Source organism: Abramis brama, assembly GCF_963993115.1.
Source record: "Abramis brama genome assembly, chromosome: 18".
Lineage (NCBI taxonomy): Eukaryota > Metazoa > Chordata > Actinopteri > Cypriniformes > Leuciscidae > Abramis > Abramis brama.
The window spans coordinates 31,238,210-31,250,024 of record NC_139980.1 but is presented as its reverse complement, the minus strand read 5'-3'; the positions used below and the strand labels follow the sequence as shown (position 1 = coordinate 31,250,024).

Genomic DNA, 11,815 nt, shown 5'->3' with positions numbered 1-11,815 from the left:
TTATTCTCCTAACCCGAACCCTAACATCTAACCATAACCATCAGTCTACTACAGCCTACTAATACTCTAATGAGAGTTAGTTGACATGTAGTTGAAAAGTTACTTATAGTTTGTAGAATGTCTAAAGTGGACTATTTAAATAAAGTGTAACCCATTTGATCATTTGCTATATTTGTTGGTCAAAGCTATTTTTTGTTACTTTGGTACACTTTCATATTTTTTTGATCTTCAACATTTCTGTTTATCACAAACAAAAAGAAAAATCTGTGAGGTGTGAAATACATGATTGAAAACAATATTGTCTTCACAGTCATGTTTAATAATGACAAAATAATGTAATAATGAAATTCTGTCTTACATTCAGCAACTTACAACACATTCATCAGAGAGGAGTCTTTATTAAACACTTTAAATGTGAAAATTAATTTTAAGCTTTTCTGAAACCAGGGATAGAATAATGCGTAAATGATGGGATTAATGGTGGAGTTCAGGAAGAAAACCATTACAGTAACATCTCTGACATTAAACAAGTCATCATTACTGTACGGAATCACTAAAGAACAAATATAATATGGCAGTAAACACAGGAGAAACACAAAGACCAGAATCCCCAGCAGTTTCGCAGCTTTTCGCTCTGATTTGTCACTGACTCTGTTTTTAGAGGATTCTTTGCTGTTGTGAACCTGAAGAGCTCTTATAGCAGTCACATGTTTCCTAACAATGACAAAAACACGAGTGTATAATATTATGATGAGTGTACATGGCATAAGAAACACAACCAAGAGATCAATGAGGGATGAAACTCCATCAATAATAGCAATACACACTCCTGGACACGTGACAGTGAAGTTTCCATTAATGAAGAGCAGAGTGAAGTTATAAAGGAGTGAAAACAGCCAGTTAAATAAAGTTGCTATGCAGATCACAGTGGGTGAGATTTCCTCTGAGTAAAAAAAAGGAGAACGTAAAGCCAAAAACCGATCAACTGCAATTAGAGCCACAGTGTGAACAGACACGCTTGTTGCTTGAAAATTCACAATTTTTAAAGCAGAGCACATCACTGGTCCAGAAATCCAACACGACTCAATGACCCAAGACAAATGAAGCGGCATCACAAAAACTCCGACCAGCAGATCAGACGCAGCTAAAGAGAGGATGAGGATGTTAGCAGGAGTGTGGAGCTGCTTGAAGTGACTAACAGAGATGATGACCAGCAGGTTTCCACACACGGTCAGAAGAGCCACAGCTGCTGCGGCCACATACAGAATCACATAGACAGAGAAAGAAACAGATCTCTCTGGACAGGAATATTCCTGACAGTCATCAGTTTGGTTCACTGCTGTAAGATTCATTCTAAAGTATTGTTCACTGTTACTTCCTTTATATAAAGTTCAGTACATAACAACATATAAAGATATCTGAAGATGCTATTTGTCTCTCCAGCAGCTCTGAACTGCTCCTCACTGAAACACAGTCACTTCTGGAGGCTCCACAACAAAGATGTGCTACAATCTATGTTGCTTTTTTATACACTTGACATGTTGACTCTTTCCAAGACTGGCAGCATCAAGGGAGAAGAACATTCAGCTGGGAGATCAACTGATTTACAGTCACATGGAATTCATACAATAACATAGATGGGCTTAGCCAATATGAAAAGTATAAATCAAAAACTAAGCTGTTAAAAATTCTTTAACATCCTGATGTAGGCCTACACATAACCTTTCCACGTTTACTTCTACGTATTTTCACACATTACTATCCGATGAGGCCACGGGAAAGGGTTCATAAACGGCAGGGAAGAAACATGCATATTATTGTAAATCACAACAACACCAACATTGTGTCATACTAACTGGATAATGCATGTTAGTATGCTAAAGACAATTGTGTATTAGGCAATGGGCCAGTTAGAAAAGAGAAGCAACAGTTGCTCATTCAGTGAAGCAACAAACATCACAGTTGTTATGTAACCCACAGCTTGAGCACAAGCGCCTCTCTTCTGTATAATGGTAACCACACAAAATTCTCCAACAACTGAAACTTTACTAACTCTTCCATATAGCTGAACATTAAACACTACAGTAAGTCTTTCTCTTTACTGTAAAACACACAACAAATTACTCTCCTAATTCAGTCTCAGAACTACAGAACTACAGGTCCTCTGTCCAGTTAGTTATGTGAACAAAAATGAATTCTGTAGCCCCAACACAAAATTATTCCAATTACACAAAATTAAACCTCACTGGTTCTTCCGGAAGCTCAAACGTTGCTGCGTAACATGAGAATGAACCTTATTGGTTCTTGTGGAACATGATTGAGCTTCCGTTTACCACAACTGATATGTGCGTAGATGAATGTTTATATTTGAATAAAAGACTAAATTAAATCTGTTCATCATATAAAGTGATCGAATCTCTTCAGAAAATTTGGACTAAACCGCTCAATTCACATGGATTAGTTATACGATCTCTTTACAAGCTTTTTGAAGAGTCAAAGTGGTGCGTAGCTGTCAGTGAAGGGACAGAAAGCTTTCAGATTTCATTAAAAATATCTTTATTTGTGTTCCGAAGATGAACGAAAGTCTTACGGGTTTGGAACGACATGAGGGTGAGTAAATGATGACAGAATTTTAATTTTGGGTGAACTAACCCTTTAAACTGAACTCAAACAGAGTGGCTGCGTCCAAAATCGCATACTCTCCGAGGTACTTATTTTGAATAATGGTATGAATGTGTATAGTATGAATATAATCTGGAGGTACTACATTCGCCAGGCTGTCATCATCATTTGACCTACAGCATCAGTTGCGTTGCTTCACTCCCTTACAAAAAAGAATTATACTTCAAGTTAATTTTATGAAGTATACTTAAGTAATGTTCAAGTATATTTTTAAGTATACTTTAGGTAGTAAGTATACTAATATCAATGTGCACTTGTAGTAAACTTGTAAGTGTACTATTTCAATACTGCTTGGGACTAAATTGGCCCACTTTTAGTATATAAAAGTGTAACAGTAGTAAACTTTAAGTACACAACTAGGTTTCTTATTTGTAATGCATCTGTACTACAAGTGAACTTATAAGTATACTAGTAGTGTACTATTTTAATACAAGTAGTAAATTTTTTAGTTTATGACACTGAAGTGTACTCTCAGTAAACTACTATAGTTTAGTAGTTTTTACTGCAAGTATACTTGTAAGTTTTCTTTAAGTGAACATAACATTATATGTATAGTTTATTTATATATTATTTTTGCACTTGCAGCATAGGCCTACTACTATGTTCAAATATCATTCTTTACTTGAAAAATACCTTCAACTGTACTTTAATAAAAAAAACAAAAAAACATTTTATTAGCTTCATGCATCCTTTTTTATCAACACTTGAATGTCAGTAAGTTTCATAAAGAAAGGCAACATTTTAAACAAAAAGGTTGAGAAAATCAAAACACAGATGGAGTAGATCGTGTCCATCACCCCTAAAGCTTCACAGTCGTTTTCTCTTCACGGGTTACGCTTCATTTCATTTGGTAACATTAAGCAGTTTTGATTTACACGCTGTTTAATGTTTGATGATCACGTTATTTTACATTTGAGTAAGCAATCTTCTATCACTTGTTTCACCTTCTTCTTCAAAGTAGAATTAGAGTAAATTCCTACACACTACCAGTGGACTAGCCTACACAAAAATTCAGATACGCAGAATTAGAAACATATCTGTTTTATATCAATATTCTAATCAATATTTTCAAACAATGTAAGTTTCATAAGACTGTATATGAAAAACTATGTAGTAGTAAAGATAGTAAAGAGTCCATCATATGCATACTTCAGAGTCTCGCCTGAAGTAGTAGGTCATCCAGGTACTTTTTGTCAACTCTTTTATGAGTACTGTGAACTCAGAAATACTTCTTTGTCACATTTTCACCTTTTTAGTAAGAAAGTAATGCTATTTCAGATGCAGCCAATGGGTTTTTGGTTAAATGGCTGAAATAAGGTTGAAAAGTGTGAGTGTCGTCCGGATCTATTCTTCAATTTAAAGAACTTTAGAATTAACGGCATTACAGTTAAACATTTATCAGTTAGTCTGATCTTTTTTTGATTAGCCAACATTGATTATCCCCTCAGATTAACTTTTTTGGTGTGGATATTCGATGGAATAATACAAAATTGCAAAATGCCGCAAAAACGTGGGGATTTGTTGAATTCGCATTATGCCTGATTCCTGCGAAAGATAGAAAATACTATCTAACGAGGAATGAACTACAACAAACATTATGAAAATAACCATAAAACATACAATAAATCTTTCAGTATTCATTATTTCCTTGTAAAAATGTAAACATGACACAATAAAAATGCAATGGCAATGCAATGGCATATCCACAGCCAGCAAATGAGAGGTCCATAGAGCCTGTTGTCAAAAAAGATCAATGTGTGATACTGATAACTGAACTGTATTTCGGCAATATTTGAGGAAATGATCAATAGCTGTTTTGTAGTCAAGACTCATGTTTAATATAACAAAATAATGTAGGCCTTACATTAACCTTGACAAAATATATATATAAAAAATAGACAGGAAAAAACAGGAGAACATTTTGTCTTACATTCAACGACTTACTGCACATTCATCAGAGAGGAGTCTTTATTAAACACTTTAAATGTGAAAATTAATTTTAGGCTTTTCTGAAACCAGGGATAGAATAAGGCGTAAATTATGGGATTAATGGTGGAGTTCAGGAAGAAAAATATTACAGTAACATCTCTGATAAAAAACACATCAGCATTACTATAAGAAACCACTAATGAACAAATATAATATGGCAGTAAACACAGGAGAAACACAAAGACCAGAATCCCCAGCAGTATCGCAGCTTTTCGCTCTGATTTGTCACTGACTCTGTTTTTAGAGGATTCTTTGCTGTTGTGAACCTGAAGGGCTCTTATAGCAGTCACGTGTTTCCTAACAACGACAAAAACATGAGTGTATAATATTATGATGAGTATACATGGCATAAGAAACACAACCAAGAGATCAATGATGGATGAAACCCCAACTACAACAGAAACACATACTCCTGGACACATGACAGTGAAGTTTCCATTAATGAAGAGAAGAGTGAAGTTATAAAGGAGTGAAAACAGCCAGTTAAATAAAGTTGCTATGCAGATCACAGTGGGAGAGATTTCCTCTGAGTAAAAAAAAGGAGAATGTAAAGCCAGAAACCGATCAAATGCTATTAGAGCCACAGTGTGAACAGACACGCTTGTTGCTTGAAAATTAACTAATTTAAAGACAGAGCACATCACTGGTCCAGAAATCCAACATGACTCTATGAACCAAGACAAATATAGTGGCATCACAAAAACTCCGACCAGCAGATCAGACGCAGCTAAAGAGAGGATGAGGATGTTAGCAGGAGTGTGGAGCTGCTTGAAGTGACAAACAGAGATGATGACCAGCAGGTTTCCACACACGGTCAGAAGAGCCACAGCTGCTGCGGCCACATACAGAATCACATAGACAGAGAAAGAAACAGATCTCTCTGGACAGGAATATTCCTGACAGTCATCAGTTTGGTTCACTGCTGTAAGATTCATTCTAGAAGAAACATCCAACTTCCTTCATATTCCTTCACTGACTTCCTTCACATAAAAAATTAGTAACCACAGATAAAGATCTCTGAAGATGCTATTTGTCTTTCCAACAGCTCTGAACTACTCCTCACCGAAACTCAAGTCACTCCTGGTGGCTCCATAATACCAGATAAATATGGGCTAAAACCCACGCAGCCTTTTATACACTTGTTGACTCTTTCCGAGACTGGCAGCATCAAGGGAGAAGAACATACAGCTGGGAGATCAACTGATTCTGTTCATCCAGAAGAAAAGAGCTAAAGAGTGTCACATAGAACTAAACGTGGTTATGAAGCATATTAAATGTTCTGCTATTCCAACAAATCTCTGTCTGAACACACAGCTAGTTTTCAAAGGCCTTCATTAGAGGAAGATGATCTTTGACCCCAGAATGCTGTAATTACAGCATCTACCAGCAGGGGCTGACCGAGCCACACTAAACAACCAAACCTTCACCTTGAGCTAAACTGGAGGTGGACAAAATAAAAACACAGGACAGCATCTACAGAGTGGTACAAGTATGATGTAAATTTGTTGACCAAAACACGGAAAAGAGTTAGCATTTTAGCACTTCCGGTTTCATCGTCCCGATGTCAAAGGTTTTTTTGAATGGGGTTCAGTGGAATTGGTTAAATGGCTGTAAGAAGGTCTGTGGTGAACACAAGCTCAAGACACTTTCACATATTATTCTACTTCATAAAATACATCAGTGTTATCCCACTCGTGGTTTTTGTTAAAGCTGTTAAGTGTCTTGAAAAATTCATAAAATTGTGTTCATCTGTGAAAATTATCTTGATGGAAAAGCCTGTGGAAAAAATCCTATAGGGTTTTTGTCAAAGGGAAACAGTGTGATGCCAGATAAGTCTCTAAGATGTCTGCTAAAAAGCCTAAATCTGGAAAACATTTAAACATCTGATAAACATCTTAAGAAGTTTTTAAATACATTCTAAATCATAAACATGTTAAAAAGACATTTTCTAAATGTCTATTTAACATCTGACAGGAAAAGACTTAGAGACATATTGCAGATGAGCAAACACTCTAAAAAACACATCTTGCAGATGTTAATAAGACATCAACGTCTCCATGATGTACGTGTGCTATGAGGGATTCCGGTTGGCCAACAAAGTAACGTCATACCTGCACATCTCTATAGGCCGTCTCTGTGTCTCTGTCTTTAAGTTGCATTTGAACATATTCCCCCGGTTTCACAGACAAGGCTTAAACTACTCTTAGACTAAAATGTATTTTTGAGCTGTTTTAACTGAAAGCAACTGCCACTGATATACCTTAAAATATGTCAGTGCCATTGTTTTGTCTTAAGATGCACACCAGTAATGTTTTTTTCTAAGGCACATTTATAAAAGCAACTTAAATGTCCTGATTGAACTAAGGCAAATCCTAGCTGAATCTAAGCCCTGTCTGTGAAACCGGGCCATTACGTTTTAAGATGTTGATATTTAGTCTACTTTTAATATTATTTTATGAAATCACATTGGAAATGTATTTATTCTTATAATGAAGGCATAGCCTAAACTAAACAAGAAAGAATCTGGACTTTAAACGGAAAAGATTCTAGGCCCTATTTTAACGATCTGAAACACAAGTATCAAACACGAAACGCAAGTAACTTTGTGGGCGGATTTCGGGCGCGTTGCTATTATACCGGCGGGATAAATGACTCTTGCGCCCAACGAAAATCTAAAATGGGTTGATCTGAAGTAGCTACATTACTCATAGGTGTGGTTTGGGCGTAACGTGAAATAAACCAATCAGAGCGTCATCTCACATTCTTTTTAAAAGCAGGAGCTTGTTCCATGGCGGCTTGCTATTATAACGGCGGATTTTTAAAAGACAGAGAAGTGACATTGTATGGGGAAGGGAGAACCCCACCCAAATTAGCTTCGTTAAACAGGAGTATAATAATTTGGGTAAATGTGTAAGCTAGATTTATGCCTATTTTTTCACATCTTCATGGACACCACAATGATTTCCCTCGTGTGGTAATATTTTTCCAAAATATAATTCCAAAGTGTATGCGCGTTGTGCACATGCTACATTATGGCCAAGCATGCGCCCTTAAAATAGCATCTGAATAATGCTCCACAGACTAGGTTTTTCCTGGTCTGTGGCGGAATTGTTTTCTGAAACTACAAAATAGCATCAGGGAACGTTTGCGCTGGAACACGCCTCCTCTTTTCGCTGAACCGCCCCCGGGAGCACAAGTTCATTCCCTAATTTACCGACGTGCGTCTGTGGAGGGAAAAGTCCGCTGTGCGTCGGGTGCAAAATAGGAATGATACATGCGTCAGTGTACAAAGTCATTTGCACTGGGTGCAAGATAGGGCCCTCTAAACCTTTATTTCGTATCAGGCTTAACACGAAAGCGTTTCACTTCACAGTAGCGTCTCTCTCTCCCGGTTTAGGAGCATCTTCTTTACATGGTAATGGTCGGTCCAGCCCAGCTCTCTTTAGAATTTACGGCAGTATAGTGGCACATATTTACACTTAAACACATATTTATCAGTTTGTCTGAACTTTTCTGATTAGCCAATGTTGATTATCCCCCTCAGATTAACCTTTTTTGATGAGAATTTGCGTTAGAAAAAAATACAAAATTGCAAGCTGTTGCAAAAATATGGGGATTTTTTGAATTTGCATTATGCCTGATATCTGCGATAGATAGAAACTAGACTGACAATGTGTCCCACACTCCACTCAATGTACAAAAAATTAACAAACATTATGAAAATAACCATAAAACATACAATACAATTGCTCTTACAGTATTCACTATTTCATTGTAAGCATTTAATAACACAATATAACACAAAAAATAACAAATAACACAATATAAAATGCAGTCTGTATTGGCATATGCACAGCCAGCAAACAACAGGTTTCAAATGCGATCACGTGTATAGGCTACTCTGGGTCAGTCTGTTGCCAAAAAAGGTCGATATGTGATAACTGAATTGTATTTCGGCAATAGGCCTATTTGAGAAAAGATACAGTAGCTGTTTTGTAGTCAAGACTCATGTTTTATATATAACCTATTTTTTTAACCTATAGACAAAGTACATATACAAAAATAAACAACAGGGAAAAAAAGAGGAGAAACATTCTGCCTTACATTCATTGACTTACTGCACATTCATCAGAGAGGAGTCTTTATTAAACACTTTAAATATGAAAATTAATTTTAAGCTTTTCTGAAACCAGGGATAGAATAAGGCGTAAATGATGGGATTAATGGTGGAGTTCAGGAAGAAAAATATTACAGTAACATCTCTGACATAAAAGAAGTCATCATGATCATATGGAATCACTAAAGAACAAATATAATATGGCAGTAAACACAGGAGAAACACAAAGACCAGAATCCCCAGCAGTATCGCAGCTTTTAGCTCTGATTTGTCACTGACTCTGTTTTTAGAGGATTCTTTGCTGTTGTGAACCTGAAGGGCTCTTATAGCAGTCACATGTTTTCTAACAATGACAAAAACATGAGTGTATAATATTATGATGAGTGTACATGGCATAAGAAACACAACCAGGAGATCAATGAAGGATGAAACCCCAACTACAATATAAAAACATTCTCCTGGACACATGACAGTGAAGTTTCCATTAATGAAGAGCAGAGTGAAGTTATAAAGGAGTGAAAACAGCCAGTTAAATAAAGTTGCTATGCAGATCACAGTGGGTGAGATTTTCTCTGAGTAAAAAAAAGGAGAGTGTAAAGCCAGAAACCGATCCACTGCTATTAGAGCCACAGTGTGAACAGACACGCATGTTGCATGAAAAGTAAAAAAATTGAAAACCGAGCACATCACTGGTCCAGAAATCCAACATGACTCAATGAGCAAAATCAAGTGAAGTGGCATCACAAAAACTCCGACCAGCAGATCAGACGCAGCTAAAGAGAGGATGAGGATGTTAGCAGGAGTGTGGAGCTGCTTGAAGTGACTAACAGAGATGACGACCAGCAGGTTTCCACACACGGTCAGAAGAGCCACAGCTGCTGCGGCCACATACAGAATCACATAGACAGAGAAAGAAACAGATCTCTCTGGACAGAAATATTCCTGACAGTCATCAGTTTGGTTCACTGCTGTAAGATTCATTCTGAAGTACTTGGAAAAAACACTTAAACATAGTGTTGTTCCCTCTGACTTCCTTCATATAACCACATGCGTAGCCACAGATAAAGATATCTGAAGACACTATTTGTCTCTCCAGCAGCTCTGAACTGCTCCTCACCGAAACACAGTCAGTCCTGGAGGCTCCACAACAAAGATGTTCTACAATCTATATTGCCTTTTTATACACTTGACATGTTGACTCTTACCAAGATCAGCAGCATCAAGGGAGAAGAACATACAGCTGGGAGACCAACTGATTTACATAGTATTCATACAAAAACATAGATGGGCTTAAAGGGTTAGTTCACCAAAAAATGAAAATGATGTCGTTAATTACTCACCCTCATGACGTTTCAAACCGTTTCAAACCGTAAGAACTTCATTAATCTTCGGAACAAAAATTAAGATATTTTCATAGAGCTTTCTGACCTCCCATAGACTACAATGTAATTGCTACTTTCAAGGCCCAGAAAGGTAATAAAGACATTGTTAAAATATTCCATGTGACAACAGTGGTTCAACCTTAATGTTATGAAGCGATGACAATACTTTTTATGCACAAAAAACAAACAAAAATAACAACTTTATTCAACAATTTCTTCTCGTCTACCTCAGTCTCCTATATGCTGTTCATGTTAAAATTACAGTACATCTCTGTATTGGCTGATGCTGTTCATGTGAGCACCACAAAGCATGTGTGTGATGCTGACGCAGGAGCTGGCCAATAATGAGGCGGCGTTCTGACGTAGAACCAGGAAGCGCTGCACTGTGTTGTAATTCATGTAGTCCCAACACAAAATGATTACGGTTACACAAAACCTCATTGGTTCTTGCGGAAGCTCAAACATGCTGTGTAACACGAGAATGAACCCTTAGGTTCTTGAGGAAGCTCAAACATGACGTGTAACACGAGAATGAACCTCATTGGTTCTTGCGGAAGCTCAAACATGCTGTGTAACATGAGAATGAACCCTTATAGGTTCTTGAGGAAGCTCAAACATGACGTGTAACACGAGAATGAACCCTTAGGTTCTTGAGGAAGCTCAAACATGACGTGTAACACGAGAATGAACCTTCACTGGTTCTTGCAGAAGCTCAAACGTGCTGTGTAACATGAGAATGAACCCTTATAGGTTCTTGAGGAAGCTCAAACATGACGTGTAACACGAGAATGAACCACATTGGTTCTCGCACGTCAAGCAAACATACTTGAGCTTCCATTTACCAAATCTGATGTGTGCGTTGATGAATGTTTATATGTGAATAAAAGCCTAAATTCAGTCTGTTCATCATATAAAGCGATTGAGTCTCTTCAAATTTTTTTGACTAAACTGTGTTTGATTCGAATGGATTAGTTTTACAATCTCTTTATGAACGTTTTGAAGCGTCAAAGAGGCAGTTGCGTAGACTGCCTGGTTGTCTGGTTTATTTGCTTTGTTCTCAGCTGACATGTGGCATTGCTATGGCAATTGACTAAATTTACTTATTTTTGCAGTTGAGTCAGAGGTCACTGGAAACCTCACTGACAGATGTGCAATTATATCTGCAATATAACTGATCACATTTTTTTAATGCTGTGTAATGACTGAACCACGCAATCATATTTTCATATCAAAGGCACAGACTGATTCAATAATACATGACAATGTTTAGAACATGAGTGTGTGCTTGTGTATGTCCTAAAGCCCTCTTTCTCTGAATATTATCCTGTGTTGCACTCAAAAATAGAATGTTGGATTTACTTAAAGAAGCTATGTCAAGTGGTTCCACACAAGTTGTAAGAACTAAATAAAGAAATGTATCACTTGGAATGTGAAACTAACTAACTAGGCACTGTCTTAAATGGCACGCTAAACACTCACTAAATCAAATTTCTTTTCACTCACTAAATTTCTTCCTAATCAAATCAAATCAAATCAAGTCAAAGTCTCTGAAATGAGTCGTCAGTAACACCAGTCTCACTTCCTGCATAAACCTACTTTGAAACAAATTTGCTTAACGCCAGTCTATGGTCTTCATTGGCTGCCC

General features: G+C 37.0%; 3 protein-coding genes across 3 annotated transcripts; all 3 read right to left on the bottom strand.

Annotated features, from left to right (window-relative positions):
* Positions 1 to 368: 368 nt before the first annotated feature.
* LOC311068763 (trace amine-associated receptor 13c-like) lies at positions 369 to 1,352 on the bottom strand (the record flags this gene model as incomplete). Its single annotated transcript, XM_084091391.1, has 1 exon — positions 369 to 1,352. The coding sequence occupies one exon, from the start codon at positions 1,350 to 1,352 to the stop codon at positions 369 to 371; it is 984 nt and encodes a 327-aa protein (XP_083947517.1).
* A 3,270-nt stretch (positions 1,353 to 4,622) lies between these two features.
* On the bottom strand, positions 4,623 to 5,606 carry LOC311068752 (trace amine-associated receptor 13c-like; the record flags this gene model as incomplete). Its single annotated transcript, XM_084091380.1, has 1 exon — positions 4,623 to 5,606. One exon carries the CDS (start codon positions 5,604 to 5,606, stop codon positions 4,623 to 4,625), a length of 984 nt encoding a protein of 327 aa, XP_083947506.1.
* A 3,179-nt stretch (positions 5,607 to 8,785) lies between these two features.
* On the bottom strand, positions 8,786 to 9,769 carry LOC311068710 (trace amine-associated receptor 13c-like; the record flags this gene model as incomplete). The annotated part of the gene is made up of 1 exon (XM_084091314.1): positions 8,786 to 9,769. One exon carries the CDS (start codon positions 9,767 to 9,769, stop codon positions 8,786 to 8,788), a length of 984 nt encoding a protein of 327 aa, XP_083947440.1.
* Positions 9,770 to 11,815: the final 2,046 nt, after the last annotated feature.